General features: G+C 34.8%; 5 protein-coding genes across 7 annotated transcripts; 4 read left to right on the top strand and 1 right to left on the bottom strand.

The window, feature by feature from the left end:
• Positions 1-676: 676 nt before the first annotated feature.
• LOC143459232 (soma ferritin-like) lies at positions 677-2285 on the top strand. 2 transcript variants are annotated; one of them, XM_076956280.1, is made up of 4 exons: positions 677-1282; positions 1369-1515; positions 1635-1765; positions 2114-2285. In XM_076956280.1, exons 1-4 carry the CDS (start codon positions 1202-1204, stop codon positions 2163-2165), a joined length of 411 nt encoding a protein of 136 aa, XP_076812395.1. In that variant the 5' UTR covers positions 677-1201; the 3' UTR covers positions 2166-2285. The 2 variants fall into 2 exon arrangements, with proteins under 2 accessions (XP_076812395.1, XP_076812394.1); XM_076956279.1 differs by having other exon boundaries at positions 686-1282; positions 1635-1760.
• LOC143459230 (solute carrier family 35 member G1-like) lies at positions 2273-10032 on the bottom strand. Of its 2 annotated transcripts, XM_076956277.1 has the most exons (5): positions 9953-10032; positions 9150-9328; positions 8844-8916; positions 7686-8590; positions 2273-3443 (listed from the first exon to the last, which is right to left on the bottom strand). In XM_076956277.1, exons 4-5 carry the CDS (start codon positions 8586-8588, stop codon positions 3312-3314), a joined length of 1035 nt encoding a protein of 344 aa, XP_076812392.1. In that variant the 5' UTR covers positions 8589-8590; positions 8844-8916; positions 9150-9328; positions 9953-10032; the 3' UTR covers positions 2273-3311. The 2 variants fall into 2 exon arrangements, with proteins under 2 accessions (XP_076812392.1, XP_076812391.1); XM_076956276.1 differs by lacking the exons at positions 9150-9328; positions 9953-10032 and having other exon boundaries at positions 8844-9082.
• A 91-nt stretch (positions 10033-10123) lies between these two features.
• On the top strand, positions 10124-12994 carry LOC143459231 (solute carrier family 35 member G1-like). Its single transcript, XM_076956278.1, has 2 exons — positions 10124-11463; positions 11660-12994. The coding sequence occupies exons 1-2, from the start codon at positions 10573-10575 to the stop codon at positions 11789-11791; spliced, it is 1023 nt and encodes a 340-aa protein (XP_076812393.1). The 5' UTR covers positions 10124-10572; the 3' UTR covers positions 11792-12994.
• A 2682-nt stretch (positions 12995-15676) lies between these two features.
• Positions 15677-17320, top strand: LOC143460814 (3'(2'),5'-bisphosphate nucleotidase 1-like). The gene has a single exon (XM_076958448.1). The coding sequence runs from the start codon at positions 15743-15745 to the stop codon at positions 16646-16648; it is 906 nt and encodes a 301-aa protein (XP_076814563.1). The 5' UTR covers positions 15677-15742; the 3' UTR covers positions 16649-17320.
• Positions 17321-19240: 1920 nt separating this feature from the next.
• LOC143460684 (fatty acid-binding protein, liver-like) lies at positions 19241-21687 on the top strand. Its single transcript, XM_076958293.1, has 4 exons — positions 19241-19415; positions 20628-20800; positions 20925-21029; positions 21219-21687. Exons 1-4 carry the CDS (start codon positions 19343-19345, stop codon positions 21267-21269), a joined length of 402 nt encoding a protein of 133 aa, XP_076814408.1. The 5' UTR covers positions 19241-19342; the 3' UTR covers positions 21270-21687.
• Positions 21688-22840: the final 1153 nt, after the last annotated feature.

Raw genomic sequence — 22840 nt, 5'->3', positions numbered from 1 at the left:
ACACACCTCTTGAACAGAAGTTCAAAGACAAGAGATGCTCAACCAGTGATTGTATTCTTTAATAAACCAACGTTTTGCAAACTCATGTGGGTGAGCTTTCTCAGGGTATATTACAATAATAGAGAAAAGTTCTTTATTACTGCAACCTGTCCCGGCGAAGATCACTGATCATGGGTTTGGGAAACGTTAGTTCATTAAAGAATTCAATCAACAGTCGAGCATCATTTGTTGTTGAAATTATGTCTGGTGGAAAACATAGCACAAGTTCAAAATATTAAACCAAAACCCAACATTTTCTCCTAACCGTTTGATCGACTAACTGGACAGACAAAGTTAATTTGCGTACTTAAATGCCTTGAAATTCCACTGTCTACATATCTCCAACGTTTTCGCAAATCCAAAAACAATCAGCTACAGCTAACTTAAATATTTCACATTTTCTGCAAAACTGGCAACACTTTATTGCAAGTAAACTAATCATAAAGGCATCGTGTCAAATGTTTAATGAAGACTTTGTCAATGAAGTAAAAGCCGTGTAGATTACAGTGGTTCTCAACCAGGGAGCCATTTACGTTTCGCAAGGGTGCCGCAAGTTATTGCGCACTAATCACTAGTCCAGGAAAACGGTTGCGAAATTTATTTTTATTTAATGCAGAAACCTATTGGTTTGACTGTGGGTGCCGCCAAATCTTTTGGTTGTTTGCAGGGTGCCGTAAGCCAAAAAAGGTTGAGAACCACTGACTGTAGAAGAATTACTACAACACAATGAGCTCAAACATTTTGTAGAAAATTTACCCGAGGGTTACCAGTGCTTTGCAGTTTGTCGGCGCCTGAGGTCTACCTCGTTGATTTATCTGTTGTTTTACCATTGTCGGTTGTTTTAGAGTTTTAGACAGTTGGATGTTGTACAGTTGCGTTGCTTGTAAAATGCTATATTGAAACTGATTCCCGAGCTGTACTTTATAACTGAAGTGACATTCTTTTAGTTGGTATTTGTTAGTAGAACCAACGCTTAAAATGGTTAGCATGACTGTACTTCAATCATTTCCGCCGTGATGTTATACTGTAATCTAAGAACACTAGAACGTTTTGCAGAACTGTATTGCATGCATGCAGACACATACAAACAACTTCAATACTTGCGGATTTATTTTCAGCTTTGATTGACGTTTTTGTCGAAGATTTTGTACTTTAGGCTACTATGGCTTTGTTTGTTTTCGAAGACGAGTTGAATCGAATGATAAACTTGAAATTATATGGAAGTTACGCTTACAAAGAGTTGGTAAATATTAAGTCGTAATGTATGATTAGAACAACCTGAACTAAAGATTAAAGAACGTTATGTAGTACATTGCTTTGCATTTGCAGAGCTACATCTTCGACGGAGATCATGTGGCGATGAAATCAGTCGCTGCTAAGCTGCGTAAACGTGCTGATGAACTGCAAGAAAAAGCTGAACATATGATGTCGTACCTGAACACCAGAGGCGGAATGTTTGTTGCAACTAAAATTACGGTAGCCTATACTTGCAAAATATTAGTCACAGATTTTAGCCACATGAGTTGGCCTAAATTATTTTATTGGCAGATAACACGTAATTACGTTTATTGTAAGTTAAATTTCAAATTTTTTAGAAACCTCCTAGTTTGGATTCAACTCAGCTCAGTATAGAGAACACTATTACATACGTTTCAACGTTAGAAGAAGTCACAAACAAAAGCGTTTTGAAGTTGTATAACAGCGCAGTTAATGACCCAGAGGTATTGTAAGTATGTTTATCAAAATAGGTTAGTCGGTATGATTTCATTGCCCAGAGGTAGTGTAGTGGACAGGGGAAGCTCGTTAACTCAAAGCTGAAGAAAAACAGGGCCCAACCTAAATTGGTGCCGCCAATTTTATGCAATTTGCCGGGGTCCATAAATCAGTTTTTGAAATAAGTTAAGTGAACGAGCTTTCAACGTTGTTACACTAAACTAAACAACCACGATGCCTAATAATTTGTATTGTGTAGGTATAGGTAGGTATGGACGCTATAAACACCATTAACGACGCACATTTACGCGGAGTATTCTAGTCAAGTATACTATATATAGGCTATGCATATTTTTTGCAGTTGCAAGGTTTTCTTCAAGATAATTGTTTGCACAATCACGTCGCTCATATGAAGGAGCTACGAGATCTGATGACCAACGTCAAAAGAGTGGGGGAAGGGCTTGGACAATTCTTAATCGATAAGAAATATTTCTCACTATGACTAAACCCACTACATTGATAAATTGCATATATGCGTCGTTTCTTCTTTACGAATTAAAGCGCATATATGGCACAATACAATACACGCAGTCGTACCAAGAATTGCTCACAGCAATTTGCAGCCAGCAAGCAAAAATGACGGTGATGGAAACTTTAAATATTGTGTACGCAAAAGAATGGAACTTGGCCTACGTCAGCCAAAGCAAAATCATAGACCAAACTACATTCCCTGTAGTGTTAGATACAAATCTGAGTACTGTATAGGTAAAACAGTATAGGGTAGTTTTAAATTTCGAATATAAGCCGTACCAGAATAGACGAATTGGCGTACATGTGTAATACGCACAGCATCAATTAACCGAATAAACAAAAGACTGAAGACAAGTTTATGCAATTTACAATAAGGTGAAGAACAAAATTTAAAGTATTGTTAAATCATAGACATTTTCCACTTCAAATATGGCAGTTTCAAAGTTGCACAGTATATGACACGGACAGCAATATTTTCCCTACAATCTACAGCACTAAACAAAGTCTATTGCGTTGTGTACAATAAGTTATATTATAGCCTAAAAAGCAACCAAAACTGCGCTTATTAAATTTCATTGATGCAAATGCACTAGTTAGTGACAGAAGTTGAACTAACTTTTCTTTGAACAGACGGTATCAAATACAGAGCGTCAACCGTTTGGCAAAACACTAAAATAGTATTTTCTAAAATATGAAAATGGGAACTGTACAAAACTCAGGATGAAAAAGGACTAAAAGTATACTTTTAAAAATCATAAATCTGCGCCTGTAAATCTATGTAGTAAGCGGATAGCGCACAAGCTTATTTTCGCAGCTAGCTCATATGAGAAACAGTCTTTTTACATCAAGCAGGAAAACACGAGCGTGTGGCTAATCAACGCAATATAATGGTCAATTGCTTGTGTGATAAGAAACAGATAATAAACAAGTAGGTTACTTCGTGTTTCGGGAATAAACACATATGACAAAACGGGCTTCAAATATTTCGGACGAAGCTTTTGTTGTATTCTGAAACCATCCAGATGGCTCTAATTCCGCTTTTGCTGGCGCCGATTCAGAAGGTTGTAAAACTTTCGTAGTGCGATCACAAAGATACTGACAAAAATCAGACTTGCTCCGATCAGACTCAGTGTTGAAGGAGCATCGTTTAGGATGGTAATCTATATTTATAAAATAGGAAGCAATGACAAGTATTACAGGAAGAGGCAAAGATAGATTAATTATTGGTATCAACAAGGGAGAACAACACACTACGAAGAGCAGTAGAAAAGCAATTTAAACTTTACAATCTTCTGCAAGAGTGTAAGCGACGGTTTTTATTTATGCAAGCAGTTTTTGGTGTTCGTAATAGCAGCAATATTAAAAAAAGCTGTTTGCTTGAGCACCTTCTCTGCTGCTATTATTTTATGTCAAGTGGACCATTCTACAAACAAAAACATTGGAAGTGATTCAATAACCCTCTGATGACGTACTCATATGCACTTTCGCTCATCAGCAAAATAATGAGGTGAAATGGTAGCTTTACAATGGAACCAAAAGCAAATCTGTGAAATCAACTAAATATCTCATCAACATAATGTGTGTGGAAGTTAACCAGGAACTGTCGTTACCAGAGATGAGTGATAGCATGCACCTATTGTGTTGTTATACCATTCAGGAAAGAGGCTGTTTTTGATTAATATCAGAGTCATTCCATGTATAATCAACCAATTTTTTTAAAATTTGTAACCACTACTCTTGGATTTTGATAATTTCAATATATGTTATAGACCTTAGAAAAAGCCGAAGATTAAAAAAAAAATTTTGAAAATATCTCCAGGCGTTTTCGAGTTATTCAAGTTTGAAATTTTCGCCACACGATGGCCTTTGGCTAGTGAGCACTGGTCACGCTTTATGATTTTCTTTAATATCTTTATTTCTGAAGGTAGAATAATGAAACAAATGTTGAATTAACCATTTTTGGGGTCAAGGAATTCATTTAAGCACATAAAAAAACCTATATCACACCTCCTTCATGGAGTAAATTAAGTTTTTTCATTGATGTCAAAGTTCAAGTTTACGATGCAATTACAAAAATAGCAATCGCATTGGAAACATAATTTTTGCACTTTTGTGTAGCATGGTTCATGTATTTTCATGTATCCAAAAATTGGAAACTTGTTTTTTGTTCTTTAGGAATAAAGTTGGTTTTAACAGCAAGCACGATTTTTAAGATTCTTATAAGATATAAAATGCAGATTTGAGCAATATCGTATAACTGGTCATGCATATATGCAAGGTTGCAATTCCAAGGCACCAACTGCTAGTGTTTAAAGATTATTCACCAAAAACATCAATTACTGCCTGCTAAAGGTGCACTCTGAGAGAGGTTACAGTAAATTTGACTTCCTTTTTGAACTTTAATTTTGCCTACTCCTATTTTGATTCTTATTATTTTATTATTATTATTGTTATTATTATTTTGATTTCATCTATGTATGAAAATGATGAATTTACCCGTTTAATCCCTGGAATTAAAGATTATGTAAGTGTTTTCAAAAATGTTCATAAGCAAAAGAGGCTCATTTTGTGTAATTTGAAGGAATTATATGCCACATTTTGTGAAAAATATCCCGAGCTGAAGATTGGATTCTCAAAGTTTTGTTCCCTCCGTCCCAAATGGTGTGTCCCCGTATCGTCCAAAGGCAGTCATTCTGTCTGTGTGTGCATCCAACATCAAAATTCAATCCTTCTGGTTAATGCTACCAACAACAATGAAACATACAAAACATTGATTGACAAAATAGTGTGCAGCACGGAGAACAAAATGTGCGTGTTGCATCGTTGTGAACAATGTCCTGGGTTTCAAGCACTAGAAGGCTTTTTGCTTGCACAGTATGATGAGGAACTTGATGATGAAGTCCAATGCCAACAATGGAAGTCTACAGACACGATGGATCTTATCACGGTGTTAATGATGAGATATGAATGGATTCAAGAAATTGTAAGAGTTTTGGATGATCTTACGAAGCATTCATTCATAACTAAATGCCAATCTAGATACTTAAACTCCAGAAAGAGTTCTTTAACAGATGATACTTGTGTGATTTTGCTGGATTTCGCTGAGAATTACACTTTAACAATTCAAGATGAAGTACAAAGTGGAACCAGCAGCAATGTACAATCCACCCCGCTGTTGTGCAGCAGTCATTTTGCTTTGTTTCAGATGACTTAACACATGACACAGCTTTTGTGCATGGGCTTTTGTACAAACTCACTGCATTGATTCCAAGCTTGTCCAGCACCATTACTAAAGTTGAATATTTCTCGGACGGTTGCGCTGGACAGTATAAAAATATGCTGAATTTGTGCCATCACAAGTGTGATTTCAACCTGGAAGCGTGTTGGTCCTTTTTTCCGAGCAGTCACGGGAAATCTCCATGTGATGGTGTTGGAAGTACTGTTAAATGACTGGTTAAGACAGCTAGCTTACAAAGACCTACATCTGACCAGATGTGATCATGCATGTAATACACAACAGCGGGGTGGATTGTACATTGCTGCTGGTTCCAGTGATAGCTTTTTACTTCATCTTGGATTGTAAAAGTGTAATTCTCAGCGAAATCCAGCAAAATCACACAATTATCATCTGTTAAAGAACTCTTTCTGGAGTTTAAGTATCTAGATTGGCATTTAGTTATGAATGAATGCTTCGTAAGATCATCCAAAACTCTTACAATTTCTTGAATCCATTCATATCTCATCATTAACACCGTGATAAGATCCATCGTGTCTGTAGACTTCCATTGTTGGCATTGGACTTCATCATCAAGTTCCTCATCATACTGTGCAAGCAAAAAGCCTTCTAGTGCTTGAGACCCAGGACATTGTTCACAACGATGCAACACGCACATTTTGTTCTCCGTGCTGCACACTATTTTGTCAATCAATGTTTTGTATGTTTCATTGTTGTTGGTAGCATTAACCAGAAGGATTGAATTTTGATGTTGGATGCACACACAGACAGAATGACTGCCTTTGGACGATACGGGGACACACCATTTGGGACGGAGGGAACAAAACTTTGAGAATCCAATCTTCAGCTCGGGATATTTTTCACAAAATGTGGCATATAATTCCTTCAAATTACACAAAATGAGCCTCTTTTGCTTATGAACATTTTTGAAAACACTTACATAATCTTTAATTCCAGGGATTAAACGGGTAAATTCATCATTTTCATACATAGATGAAATCAAAATAATAATAACAATAATAATAATAAAATAATAAGAATCAAAATAGGAGTAGGCAAAATTAAAGTTCAAAAAGGAAGTCAAATTTACTGTAACCTCTCTCAGAGTGCACCTTTAGCAGGCAGTAATTGATGTTTTTGGTGAATAATCTTTAAACACTAGCAGTTGGTGCCTTGGAATTTCAACCTTGCATATATGCATGACCAGTTATACGATATTGCTCAAATCTGCATTTTATATCTTATAAGAATCTTAAAAATCGTGCTTGCTGTTAAAACCAACTTTATTCCTAAAGAACAAAAAACAAGTTTCCAATTTTTGGATACATGAAAATACATGAACCATGCTACACAAAAGTGCAAAAATTATGTTTCCAATGCGATTGCTATTTTTGTAATTGCATCGTAAACTTGAACTTTGACATCAATGAAAAAACTTAATTTACTCCATGAAGGAGGTGTGATATAGGTTTTTTTATGTGCTTAAATGAATTCCTTGACCCCAAAAATGGTTAATTCAACATTTGTTTCATTATTCTACCTTCAGAAATAAAGATATTAAAGAAAATCATAAAGCGTGACCAGTGCTCACTAGCCAAAGGCCATCGTGTGGCGAAAATTTCAAATTTGAATAACTCGAAAACGCCTGGAGATATTTTCAAAAATTTTTTTTTAATCTTCGGCTTTTTCTAAGGTCTATAACATATATTGAAATTATCAAAATCCAAGAGTAGTGGTTACAGGGCCTGGTTGATTATACATGGAATGACTCATCATTCATCTAGGATTCTAGGTTGTAACACACTTTAGGTACAGTCATCAAACTCATCAAGTTTAAAATGGTTTTAAAAATTTGGAAATTGACCTTTGCTAAACCAATTGTGACTGTTCAAAGATTAGCTTCATAGTGTCTTCCTAAACATTTTGTTTTGGTTTCTTTGTTTCTTACATGTCTTACATGGCCAGTTTTAAAGAACATATTTATGTGCTGGACAGTGGCAACAAATTCATTGCGCAAAGATTTTAGGCTTGTCATCAAAAAAAACACAAACGTTGCACAATATCTTTCAAATACTGTATCCTCAAAAACATCATATGCATCGTATATTTCATATATTTTTAAATAGGTCAAGTTATGTAATACATATGGATATGCTTGGTAATTTACCTGTAGAATAAAAACGAAAACTATCTGGAACGCCCTCAGTACTGAACACGTGGCTGCTCTCTCATACTGAAGCCCAATAACGATGAGTATCTGAGCACCCAAACCACTTATTCCAAGCAGTAAAAGATATGACAATTCATGGAAACAAGGAAGTGCAAAAGATCTTCGAATGATGATGATACATGTTGTGGAAACTGCTCCCATGACCGAATAATAAAACACATTCAGTGAAGCAGGTGTTTCTTTTCCCAGTTTCCTCACAATTAAAAAGGTAAAACCGGCAAACACACCACATAAAAGAGCAAAAGTAACTCCCAAAAAATTTTCTGCTGTGTTTTCACTAGCCAAACCACCAAATATAAAGGCAGGCTGCGCAATGAAAACAATTCCGGTCATTGCAATAATCGACATTACTCCATCAAGAATAGTTAGCGACTCTCCCAAAAGCACGTAGGCAAGGCAACCAGCAAAGATAACATTTGAGAATGTTAAAGTGACAGAATCACCCAATGGGATGCGTTCTAATGATAAATAGAGAAAGACTGCAGCGCTCGACCCAGTTAAACCTCTCAAAAGAAGAAATTTTAGGTTTCCAGGAGCACCACAAACATCGATGGATTTTACCTTCCAGTTGTAGAACACATAAGGAAGAAGGATAATAAACTGCATGTAACATCTACTAGCTGATAGCTGCACGGCATCAATTGAATGTATCAACTTGACCAGCATCGCATTGAATGCAAAAATTAGGCCGGATAGGATACAGCATAATATTCCAAAACCAGCGAAAGGTGCTTTCACTGGAGAAACGACCTCCTCCATTTGACTGCTTGCATTACTGCTGTCTAAACCTTCATCGTATATTTTAAGCGATGATGTATCTGTAGGTGTATTTTCTGACATGCCTATAAAATTTAAAACATAATATATACATCATGTCATAAACATATTATTCCAAACAGCTAAAATTCCGCATATCAAAAACAATTTTGTGTCGTAATTACACTCAAAGTATTATTGAATAACTTAAATGTACATTCATAAGTACTACACAAGGCAAATATAATCTATTGCAAAGTAGAGTTAAGATTTCTTTCTTTTGAAACACACTTATAACTTATATTGCTTCAAATGTTTCAACAATTAATTATACTATACCGTTTTTAAATGAGTTGTTCTTAGTAAAGATGTTCTTCTAATTGATTTCATTCCAGCTATGTGGAAGGCTACACTTTTCATAAATTTTAATTACTATTTGATTTATACCAATACTTGGTATATATTTTATATTAGCCTATATATATATATATTTATATGTTAAACAATAATAATAATGCCTAACAGACTGTCAACAAAATTTGTGTATTGAACAACCTCTTTCAAAGATCATACTTATGCTGCTCCTTAAATTATAAATAGTTAATCAAAGCAAATATTATGTCTCGAAATTTGATATCCACTTACAGCCTTAAACGACATTGAGATTTCCAATCCTAAAAGCACAGGTGCTTACGACAAGCAAAATATGAACTGTACCACTGAATAACAATCGTAGTACATCATGTTTGCGTCATACAAACAACATATTGCGAAATCGACAATTAATCGGGCCAATTGCAAAATCGTTTCCCCTCAGGAATCATCTGAAAAAATTCAAACACTGTTTCAGCTAACCGGTCATAGATGAAAGATAATATCACACATGGCCCAGTTTCAGTAAACCCAATGAGATTAAAATAAATAACAGATAATATCTCAATCCGTATTTCCATGGCCTGTGTTGGATAAAACCAAGGATATGAAATGGACGTTTTAAAACCGTAAAGCGTTGCCCACGATTCACAACTTGAAATGCTTTAATACGCTGAGCTTATTGAAAAAAAACATAGCACGTACAGGAATAAAAAATTAATGCAAGTAATATAATTTTATTCAACCTATTGTACTATAAATATGTGTTTACTCAAGGTGCCCTACACTTTCGCATTAACCGCGAAAGATCATTTAAGCAGAACGAAATTTCATAGTCATCACAAATATTGCGTAAGATTTTTTTTGTTCACGAAGCAGGTGACCTCTTAAAACATCAACCACTTCGTAACCATGACGCAATCATACGTAACTGATTACAGAGTACGAAAGTGGCACACGCATCATGTCATAACTATCGACAATGGTTTCGTTTCTCCCATATGCTCTCGGCGTTTGTGTTGAAGAGGAAAAACTAAAAAACTATTTTAAAGCGACTATTGCATTTCTTCAATTACCGTCTTATCTCGTCATAAGCAAGGTATCCATCGCCGAGCTTTCAATGTTTCTTCTGTGCTGGTAGCCTGCTGTCTTCCCAACACTCAAAAACCAGATAAAAGATTCAGTGCTTGCTGATGCGTGAAAGACGATCAGCTGAATCGTGACGTCAGACAACAAACAAACCCACGATTGCTATCTTTCAGATGTTCACTGTTAAATGCGCCGCTTAGCGAAGTGAAAACAGGTTTTGACTAAGAAGTTTGATATAGATAGCCTACCCTATGTGTGTAGTTGCATGCTTACAAAGGAAGTAGCATGTAAGTAATCTACGGGCAGTTTTGCTGCTGGTTTTACCAAAATGCTGCAATGTTGTAATTTGCAAGACAGTAATCGGTGATCGCAAGTGTTGGTAATCGCTGAGCGGGATACAATTGCAAAAAAGAACATTATATGTATAACCGCTGTGTTCTCTAAATAGCCACATCAAGAGATGATTTTAAAACGAAGATATATTAAATGTTTCACAAGTCAAGTTGTCAAGTGAATTGCACAGTATTTTATACAAGCGATGGTGTGTAATTTTTCGTAATATTATCTTATTTGCAGCTTGGAAAAGAATTACTTAGTTGCTTTCGTTATGTCGGATACATCAAATGAAGTGGCAGAGTATTTACAAAACAAAGATAGTGATAGTGAAGCAACAACCAAGAACGAAAATGACATCAAACTTAAACCACCATTTTATGGTTTTGGTGTACTCTGCTGTGTTATGTCTGCAGTGGTGTATTCATTCAACTCTATGCTTGTCAAGCTAATTGAATCAGTTGAAGGAGTAGAACTTTCTTGCTTTCGCTGTGCACAGACAATTCTCATGCTTATGCCATACATAACGTACAATTGGAAGTACAACTCCATTGATATTTTTGGCCCTCCTGGGATGTTTAAATTTCTTCTCTTGAGGGGGTTCACTGGGTCATGTGGTATGATATGTCTATACCAAGCTGTTCAGCGAATATCTGTGGGGGACGCAGTTACACTTCAGTTTTCATACCTCATATTTACAGGCATAGCTGGACATTTTGTACTTGGGGATTCATTGACTGTGTTTGATGGGATTATGTCCACAGTTGCCATGATTGGAATAGTATTTATTTCCAGGCCTGCTTTTCTTTTTAGCGGTCTGGGTGTCACTTACAGCGCAGAAAATTATGTTGGAGTAGCTTTTGGACTTTGCTCAGCATTATTTGCTGGAACTACTATAATCGTTTTAAGAAAACTTGGTTCCCCTACCCATGCATCACTTAACATTCTTTACTACAGTTTAACTGGAGCATTTACGACTACAGTTATCATGCTAATAACAGGTAGTTTTAAATCACCCTGTCTATATGAGGTCCCGTACATAATTCTTCTTGCAGTTACTGGAGTGGGTGGGCAGGTTTTTATGACAATTGGACTCCGGTATGAGAGGGCAGGAACATATTCTATTCTACGTTCATTTCAGATATGCTTGATCTTCATATTACAGGTTACTTTTCATCCAGTTTCATTATCATATATATCAAAAAAAAATTACTAATAAGGCATTTATGAAAAACTTTATTATCATATTACAAAAAAATGCTTCAGGGACATCAAAATTAGGCAAATTGTTAAAAATTATTTTTCAACAATACTTTGGAACTACTGTATCAGGTTCAAATTTTATTATTTTCTGTTGGTAGGTCACCGTTCTTCATGACACTCCTTCATACCTGAGCCTGATAGGGGCTGGTCTTATGTTTACTAGTTTATTTGCTGTTGCATCAAGAAAACTATATCATACTCTCCAAAAGCAAAAGCGAAATGAAGATTGATAGTTTTCAGTGGACAAAACTTATGTTTCTTTTTATCATATGCAAAAATTGTAAAGTTACAATGTAATTTCCTAAGGATTTCTTTCGTAATTCTAATGGTAGAATAATCGAAATCGTGTAATAAGAATCTTAATTACGAAGTTTTGCAATTTGTTGAAATTTATTTGATGTAATTGCTCAAACTTTCATATTTCTTCCACTGCTCAGATTTACTTATTGCATTGCTATCTCTTGTGTGGTGGGAGTATTCTGGTATAGTTTTTTTTTAAATCTTTTGTATAACATAATTTTAATTGCTAATGTACTTTTTCGCATCTATTTATTATTACAAACAGCCTTTAAACAGGTGTTGCACAAGCATTACATATCTACTAAATGTCAATTGCTGTGATTTAAGCTATAACTAATGGGAAATCATATTTAATATCGAGCATTATGTTATTTATTCTAATAGTAATCATTCTTTTGTCACCCTACTTTGACTTCAATTTTTTAAATTCAATACTTTTCCAAACTTTGTATGTTTGCTGATCAAGCTTATGGTTTTTATGCTAATAATGTGATCGATTTTTAGGGAATACTCTGGAGCACCATTTTCTTTTCTTGTTTCTTCATGTGTAACTGAATATTTTGAAATATTTCATCTGTTTTGTATTTTTATCTTGAAGCAAAAAATGATATTTTGATAGCTGCTGTTAACTTGACTTTGAAAGATTAAGATGGGGAAATATTGAGCCCTATTTAATTTGAGATTTTACCAATATGGGTAGTATTGTAAAAGTTTAGTATTTCCATAAATTTTGTTGTATTGCCGTGGTTTTTGTATCTTACCATTCTTTAACTGAACTCAAAACTTTTTAAGTATTTTATTCTTATATGAATTGTCTTCAAACTTTCTTCAGAATTTTATAACGTCCCTCGCACAAACAAATCAAATTGTTTTATGCTGTTAACGAAATATATTGCAATAATAGTCACTTTGTTGTGATATATAAAATATGTATAAAGTTCCCTGTTCTCTTGCAATTTTTTTGTCCTTCCATGCCTCTTTTCCATGAGTATATTTTGCGTTATATTTTTGCGACATTCTTAAGTAATTATAATTACAGTATATGAATTGTTTGCATGATTTATTACTCTGATTGTTATTAATGTTTTTGATAATATTTGCAATATTTGTAAGTAAATAATTATGAATTTGTATGTTTTTGTATATGTTTGCAGGTCATTGGGATCGAGTCCCATGACTGAGAGAGAATTAAGTTATCCAGTCACAAGCTACCATAAGTTCCAACAACTTAGTTATAACAACTAAGTTAGCAGGACTTGACAAACATTGTGTCTGCAACATAACATAATCAATGGTAGTTTAGGTCAAGATTTTGTGCAGAGTTGTAACTAAATCATTTTTTTCAGACTCCAGTGGGTTTTGGGTTCAATTCATACCAATGTCGTTAACTTCGTATAGCTAATAATTTTGTAATGTCGTAGGCTACTAACTAAACCATCTGTAAATTTTTTTAAATGTTCTTCACGGCCGTATCAAATATAGACTGGTTTAATATTTTCTTTTAGAATATTGTATTATGCTAAAATAATATCCGCTTCATTACCTTTTTGTTTTAAGTAATTGTTGTTACATCAATTATATTATTAATGGCTGTCATTATTTCACCGGAAAAAATCGTAGGTTCAAAGCTATTTTCAGGGTTTCTTGTTAACCTAACTTAAATGTTATAACGTAGTAACCTAAACGTACTTACTCATCTAACATTAACCTCAATTAAACCCTAAACAGCTTAAATCGACTTTTTGCATATCAATTCTCCTAACCCCCTATCTTTAAGGAGCTGAAATTTTGCGATTTCCATGGCTTTGTGGACGTTCTACGTACTGGTTAAAAAAAAGTGTATTAAATCAAAGATTACCAAGAAGATCATTCAGAGGCCAATGTTGTTTTTCGGTGTGGGGATTACACTAGCAAATGACACGATAAAAACTTCCAGGCCGCATGTTTAGGTTAACCTAAATTGTAGGCGAAATTTGATAAAATTTGAATTTTTTGGCCCAAAATTGAAGTCTTGGTATTAATATTCTATTGCAAGAATTAGGAATACGTGATCAAGAATTTCGTAGGAATAAGGGCTAAATATGATAACTAGCAAAGCCTCATGTGGGATATTTCGATATTTTTTGTAATTACACGTTATTATAAAATAAACAAAAAAACTAAGCCTTTTTACGAATATATGCGGAGCCTTAACTATGGGCTGCTTGACCTACTTACCGTGAAATAGTCATTCTGATTATATTAACATGTGACTTATTAAATACCTATATTAATACGGAATAAGACAAACTGCTTACGTTTTCAACTATGGAAAATATACAACAACTTTTTACTTTGACGAAGTCATTCCGGCCACTTTGCACTAATTTCGATGATGACGTTATTATTCTGTTTTTGATATAAAAACGCGTCTATGTTGAAGGCGGGTAAAGTTGAGTTAATAGAGTGTTTGAGTCGGTAACATTTATATGTTTTAACTACGTAGCCTAGCTTATACAAATTTCATCTTAAATCTAGTATTTTTTAAATATTTTTTGTCATATTGAGATATTTAATCTCATTTTTAAAGTGTTTTATTTAATGGTATAGAGATACTGTATTTATTTTTATTTTTGCTTACGCTCTTACAGGTTTGAAAAAAAAGGGAAACACACAGCTTTATGACCTTTCACCTAACAGCACATGAATGTTGAGTCATTAATTTTAACCGCCTTATGTTGTGTGAATCGTGTCATGGAATCTTGGATGCGACTTTCCGGAAGAGGGTAACAGGATATAGCCTAATCAAGCTGGTGTCGGTATAAACACTGGAAGCATTATTTACTTCCCCATTGCACAGTAATTCGTGCCATATTTTGCTATGAAGTTTACATACGGTACGATTTCTGTCTAGGCAGCTAGGTTAACCTCCTGATTCAAAAAATATGTTGTTTCTGTGTTTTGAGAAAAAATTCCCTTTCGCAACATAGGACAGAAGTTACAGAACTCAGCAGAAATATGTAAAACAAAGTAGTGAGCAGATTACAAATCCCCCGTGCACGTTGCAAACTTTACAGTGTGGTTGTGTGTGTTTCCTGCTGGTTAATTGTTTGTGAACATGTGTTTTATTGTGCTAGCCTATAATAACTAACGGTTAGCGTCCTAACTTTAGCTCCGCACAGCCAATGGCGAAAAGTAATCAATATAATACACCTGCACTGCGGTCCTACATTGATCCATCAACATGCTTCACAGATATTTTACTCATCACGCCAATTTATAATAAATAAACAAAAAAAACTAGTTGTTTGAACAACAATTTATAATAAAAAAACAAATAATTGAGGCGTCAAGATTTGTGTGTTTGCACGCACGATTTATCAAAAAATCTCGACTGGAAAGTACAGCAGTTTTTGACGAAAACTTGTGTGTGCAAACACGCAAATTTTGGTGTGATGGCATACACTGAAGCCTTAATTCTTAGTTTATTTATTTGGTATTCTTAGTAATTGGCGTTCAAATAATCAGTTCCTCTCTGTTTATTTATTATAAATCTGTGTGCAAATAAAAAAGTTCCATGTGCACGTTAATGAACCTCGTACGTGAACATGCCACACTTTCCACTATGATGTAAAGTGCCATACTCTCCAGCCTGGGGAAGTGTATGACACTACTAAGCATTGCAGAATTTAAGCTCAATTGAATAATTAATTAATGAATGTGTACCTATACGCCTAGTTCTAAAACATATCTTAGACAAAGAAATTACCAGTCTATTGTATTCCCCTGTAAGACTGTAGGCCCAGTACTGCACTAAAACATGATCCAAGTAATCTTTTTTTTCTAAAAGTATAGCATTTCTTTCTGTGCACCCTAGGTTATAGAGTAAAATATATAACAACATGGCATCAACAATGCTTCGTTTGCTTGCATCATCAGTTCGAATTGCTGAGAGAGCTGCTGAAGTTGTGCGTGACATTATGCATTCTGGTGACCTGGGTATCATCGATAAAGGTGGACAAAGAAACCTTCAGACAAAAGCAGACCGAGCTGTGGAGAAATTAATTAGAGCATCGATAGTATCCCAGTTTCCAAAACTTACTGTAATTGGTGAAGAAGATGAAAAGCTTGATGCATCTGCTGATGTTAAAGCAGGAGTAGACCCTAGTGTGTTGGAAAAAGAGTGTGCGCTTTATAATGATGTTCCAGAGGAAAAGATTGTGGTTTGGGTTGATCCACTAGATGGCACAGCTGAGTTCACTGAAGGCCTTTTGGATCATGTCACTATACTTATAGGAATTGCGGTCGATGGTAAAGCAGTTGGTGGCGTTATTAACCAACCCTTTTTCAATTACCAGAATGGGAAAAGCAACCTTGGGCGAACCATCTGGGGTTTAGTTGGGCTGGGAGCATTTGGTTGGAACAGGACGGAGCCCCCACCAGGGAGAAAAATCCTTATCACGACTCGCTCCCATTCAAATGAACTTGTCAATCTTTGTCTTGAAAGCATGTCGCCTGACAAGGTTTTGCGTCAAGGAGGTGCCGGAAACAAAGCCCTCCGTGTTCTAGAAGGAGAAGCAGATGCATATGTGTTTGCATCACCTGGATGCAAGAAGTGGGACACATGTGCCCCGGAAGCAATCCTCCTTGCCATTGGTGGTGATCTTACTGATGTCCACGGCAACAAAATTTGCTATGATTACAATGTTAAGTTCCCCAATACTGGTGGAGTCATTGCAACATACAGAAACCACCAAGAAATTCTTGACAAAATACCACAAGTGGTGCGCGATAAGCTGATTGCCTAAGTTTCCATTTGTACTTCGAGTATGCATGTAAAGTTATGTCAAGCATGTTAATTTAGATTTAATTATGTTGCATTAAATACATCACAGAATTGCAATACAATATGCTTTATTTATGTCTAATTTTTGTTGCCCAACACACCAACCGTATGTTGAAATACTATATTAATTGTTAAAAGAATTGTCAACAATATGCAATTTATACATGAGATATTGTGGTTTTTGCAATTTTAATGAGCTTTGAATTTAATTAGTTGGTCAATTCATTAGCTGTTTTTAAAACTTGTCAGTGGTTATGGGTAGAATCGTTAAGACCAGCCGCATTTTTGTTAAATTGTTTATGCGTGATGCTAATTCTTGTAAATATGTGAGTATGTGCATTGTATGAAAAATATGCTGCTATAAGAGTAGTATGTTAAAAATTACGTGACTTAGTATAAAGAAAACCAAAATTTTGTTGTGTAATTCTGCTTCATTTAACTGTGCATTAATTATTTATAGACATAAACATGGTCATAGCAACAAGCCTATTTAATTTAAGTTGTGTTTGCATTGATATAATTATTTATTTAATAAAAATGTTAGCTTTTGTTATTATGCAAATTATCGTGTTATGAATATATGCAGTAAAAGACTAAAAATCTTGTTGGAATAAATCCTCTCAAACATGTAGAATTCATTGTATCCTTTTGGTTAGAATATTAGTTATTAATATGCAAAGTACAAGTAGGTGCGTTGTCGTTTCGTCATTTTATGTTATACAGTACTGCCGATTGATGACGTTTGAAATGACAGTGCAGGATCCACAAAACAGATAATTCCATATGGGAAAACAGTCGAATTACCCATTTTAGAAAAAAAATCCTATTTGAAATTTTTCTACTGCAATATACCGAGCAGATTGATACCAGGTGAAAACGAAGGAAAATTTTTCAAACAGAATTTAAGGAGTTTGGTAAATTGCCTTGTTTTAAATTGTTCGGATCATTACACTCTTTGATTAATTATTATTACATCCTTTTTGGATTTGTTATAAAACTTTTATACATTTTACATATTTTTTTTTCAGAACTTACAGTTTATTCTTTTTTTGCTTTAAATTTGTATGTAAAAATATGATAAATAAAGGTTTTCAGTTTGTTTGGTTGCATATTTTTTCGCGTCCTGAACACAGTCTACTAAGATTAGCATGTGTGACTTTGCAATTGGAAGATAACCATCATAGTTAAACATACCGTCAATTTTCCCGCTTTTACAGAGACCACAGAATCCAGACACATGTTGATTTAATTTTTTTTTTGTTCAGAGCTGAAAGGTTATTGTTCAATTCTTACAGCGCAAACATCGCTTGTTAGTCATGGACGAAACAAAGCCTAAAAACGATTGATTGGCAAACAAACGCTCAGCCACAGCAAACATGACATGTCTGCCAAAGAAAAGCACAGCATTGCTTGAATCTGTGTTTTAAAGCAATGCTGTGCTTTTCTTTAAACCTAAATCAGGGTTAATTGATATTTCAGCTAAAAACTCCCAATAAAATTTGTAAACCTTCGGAGATTTTCAGAAGTTGTAGGCCTATTACAAATGGAGAAAAATATGCAGTTGTGGTGACACAACTTTCATAAAGTCTAAATTGTTATATTGTCCGAAATATAATATCGTTGTCACATTAAAAACAATTTCATCACCATTCACATCGAATAAGGCTATCACTTGAATTCAATACTGAATAATCCAAAAAGGTAAACTGCCAAGAAGAGAAGAGAAGAGAGACTAGCCAGTCCTGAAGAGACAAGCCCCGGCGAGACTAGCCAGTCCTGATTTTAACCAAGCCTAAGCTTTTATACCACTGTATCCAGCCAATCAGCAACAGACATGTCATTTTCCATCGTGCTACGTACAGATCGCATCGTTTAACATATTCTACATCACCAAAGGTTTTCATCACAAGTACCATCAACTTTACGCCGTGAACACAATTGCTACTTGAAACACTCTTAACTCTAGGTCAGTACATCGGTTTAGAATTCATTGTTTGAATAAGAGATTAACCAAGTATAACACAGCTGTCAACATCTACATTTTATCCAACTGGAGAACACACAAAAGCTTATTTAAAATGCCAATTATAGCGAAAGCAAAGCTGTTTTCTACAGCGATTGTGATGTTAATCTTATCAACCCTTTTAACCCAAAACTTTGGTGCTCGGCAACGATGGCGTGAAGGTTAACCGGCCACGTGTTTAGCAACGTTGCACTGCTTGGTTGGCTTGATTTATTTGTCTTGGCGGTAACCATTCGCTGTGTGGGTTGTACATTAACATGTAGTCGAGGTCCGATCGGCGACTGGTTTCCTGTAAATCAAGGAGCGTGTAAAATAACTGAGATTTTTCTAAAACGAGACAGCTTAAAGAAAATTTTGCGCACGGTTGCAATATTTAATCTTTTCGTCTACAACTTGCGACCCCAATGTTTGAATTGCAGTGCAAGCAATACTTTTCACGTGATTTGTGCAGATTAAGGTGCAGTTAAGTAATTTATAGATCAACTTCGGTCAGGGTCGAGCTCAATGCAATTTTTCCATTTGCACAGAACGGTGTGCCAACTAACTTTGTTTTAGGTTTTGAAATATTCAAGTTAGACTAAATTATTGCTGTTTTTAGGTATTGTTATCATACTGTAATTTTATAAATAAAATATGGCTACTAAATTGAATGGAACATGGAATATCAAAAACTCCGAAAATTTTGACGAATACATGAAAGCTATAGGTAAGTGAACTTAGTAACTATTTGCTTCATTTTACTTTTACAAAAAGTGACATGATGTTAACTTATCCAGTTATTCTTATATATATAAATTCAACCGTAAATTGTGGAAATTGAATTGTTTCAATGTCATTACAAAGCATATAGCCATATAGCATAAAGCATTGTAGGTATCAAATTGCGCAGCCTATATTGAATATAGTTAAGTGATGTTTGACACAGTACAGCATGGCTTATGATGGTATGGTTTTCTGGGACAAATTCATAGCTACTAAGGCAAAAAATTGCATAGTTACAAAAAATTCAAAACATTAATACAAAAATTTTTTATTTTTTTGTATTAAACTAAATTAAAAATAAATAATATTGTATATGTTAAATCAAAAATTACTACAAAAAATGCATAGCTACGAAAACTGCGAAATGCTTACTTTCAATATGGACTGTCTGAAAACTCAGAAATAACTATTTTTTCGATGGTAGTATTCAGTTGATTTGTTTTGTTCTTAAAAGTGATGTCCATAGTGCAATTAATTGTTGAGAGTGGCATGCTCGTGACTCGAGCTGTATAACTTATAGTCTACCTAACAAACACACAAAACACGGCACCCGTAAAACTGTCAAACAAGGGAACTGATTAGTTACTTAGACAAGGCACGTGACAGAAAACGTTACTGGAGAAAAGGTTACGATGATTCTGCAGTAAATTTGTTTACTCATTGTAAAATCAACCACTGAAGCTCATATAATGTCGGTGATTTGCAAAACTGCACAAGCGCACAACCTAGTGTGTAAACTAATAAATACCGGCTACCTGACAAAATACAAGTTTAGTTTAACAGTAATATAGCGTTTATTTCATCAAAAAGGTTCCAACATTTTTGGAAGTTATTAATCTAGCTGAATACTTTGAAAGGTATTGCTTACTCATCGGCACCATATTCAGTATAAATTTCTGCCATGCCTTTTCTTTTTATATTTAGCGTGATGTTTCCTTCTTAAAGCTCTTTTCCCTTGTAGTCTATGGCATATTTATATCTTTTGCATCACCTCGCCATTAGCTGGTAAACGCGACATGCGGTCGGCGAATTCTTTCCACATGATTTTTGCTTCTATCAGCTTTAAAGCTTAAACTAATTTGATCCCAGCTGGAGTACGTTGACTGACTTGATTGAGAATCTGTAACCATTATGCAAGTATATTTCTTTATCACAGGCGTTGGGGCCGCCTTGAGGAAAATGGGAAACATTGCGAAACCCGTACTCACAATTGAAATCAACGGATCAGCTATAAAAATGAAGAGCGAAAGCACCGCTAGGACAATGACTACTGAATGTACAATGGACCAAGAATGGGACGAAGAAACCGCAGACGGTCGCAAGTGCAAGGTGAGCACAATAAGTCTTGCCTTAGGCGCAATTTTCAAAATTAAATTTAAAGTACATACTTAACCTCTTTTTTCAATAAAAACGGTTTTTATTTGTACGTTTCGTGAAATGTTTTGTGGTACAGAGCATTATGGTAATGGAAGGTGACAAGCTTGTTCAACGCCAAAAGTGGGAAGGCAAAGAATCTATCCTCACCAGATATGTAGACGGCGATGATCTTCTTCAAATTGTAAATATCTATAATACCATAAGTTATGTAATTTTACTGCATAACTATAATATATGTGCATGGATAAATCGTACAAAACAATGAACTGCCATTTGTTTACGAAAGGGTTCAACTTTAAACGGTATTTTTACCAGGATCTAACTGAGCACGGTTGAGTGAACATTGATTTTTGTTTCTTCTATTCAACAGGAATGTGTTTTGGGAAACATCGTGAGCAAGCGTACGTACGAAAGAGCATAGAAGTGAACTTTCTAAAATATTACCCAAGTTCATTTCGTAAATCGTTCATTCTGTTATTGTTGGAGAAATTTTTTAGGCTCAAAACAAAACAGATAATTCCATATTGGAAAACAGTCGAGTTACCCATTTTAGAAAAAAAATCCTATTTGAAATTTTTCAACTGCAATATACCGAGCAGATTGATACCAGGTGAAAACGAAGGAAAATTTTTCAAACAGAATTTAAGGAGTTTGGTAAATTGCCTTGTTTTAAATTGTTCGGATCATTACACTCTTTGATTAATTATTATTACATCCTTTTTGGATTTGTTATAAAACTTTTATACATTTTACATATTTTTTTTTCAGAACTTACAGTTTATTCTTTTTTTGCTTTAAATTTGTATGTAAAAATATGATAAATAAAGGTTTTCAGTTTGTTTGGTTGCATATTTTTTCGCGTCCTGAGAAAAAACAGTCTACTAAGATTAGCATGTGTGACTTTGCAATTGGAAGATAACCATCATAGTTAAACATACCGTCAATTTTCCCGCTTTTACAGAGACCACAGAATCCAGACACATGTTGATTTAATTTTTTTTTTGTTCAGAGCTGAAAGGTTATTGTTCAATTCTTACAGCGCAAACATCGCTTGTTAGTCATGGACGAAACAAAGCCTAAAAACGATTGATTGGCAAACAAACGCTCAGCCACAGCAAACATGACATGTCTGCCGAAACTCGTTGCTTGAATCTGTGATTTAAAGCAATGCTGTGCTTTCCTATCAGGGTTAACACTAGAACGGCCGATGCGGTCATTTTGACCGTTTTGGAATTTGAACGTGCGATAAATTTTTTTATAGAAATCGAATGACTGTGAAATTTCTTGACTTTTCCTAAGTTATAAGCAGTAGTGCTCATGCCAAGTATCAAGCGGAAGACTGCTTTCAGAAATTTTTTAGAGGGTGTTTTACCTCCAACGGCCGTTAACGGTCAAAATGACCGCTAAACAAAAACATCGTTTCTAAGCATTTTGTTGTACTCAAACTTTGTATTTCTATTTTCTGATGAATTAATGTTATTTATGAGGTCATAGATTCACTTATGAAAAAGAAATTCAAAATTCAGAAAAAAGTTGTAATAAATTTTCCCAGTTATTATTTAGTACTGGAAAGAGATTGACTTCAGATTATGGAAGGCTTTGTGAAACACACATGCAGTTATTTTACAATGTCTCGGAGATATTTTTTGCAACACTTTAGCATAAGTTAGTTATAATCTAAAATACAACTGGAGTACCATTGCAGATTTACTCAAGTATATTTTTGACAACTGTGAGTTTTAGTGGGCATACAGCCCGCTCTCTCAGGCAGAAAACGCAGCGGAACACATAGGCAATTTGCCTTTATCATAAGTTAGTCGTACATTACTTTTTGTAGTAAAAGAATTGTGAACATACCAGTTAGTGCTGACCTATTTTAGTTCCACAGTTGAAGAAAGCTTCTTGAGTAAAAAACAAAACATAGTCAAACTTGTTACATCATGTCTGAAAGACGAAAGCGCTTCAATGCCCAACAAGCTTCCGCTATTCTCA

Source organism: Clavelina lepadiformis, chromosome 5 (assembly GCF_947623445.1).
Source record: "Clavelina lepadiformis chromosome 5, kaClaLepa1.1, whole genome shotgun sequence".
NCBI classification, from domain to species: Eukaryota; Metazoa; Chordata; class Ascidiacea; order Aplousobranchia; family Clavelinidae; genus Clavelina; species Clavelina lepadiformis.
Note: the sequence above shows the minus strand (reverse complement) of the source record. Positions and strands in the feature narration are given on the sequence as shown.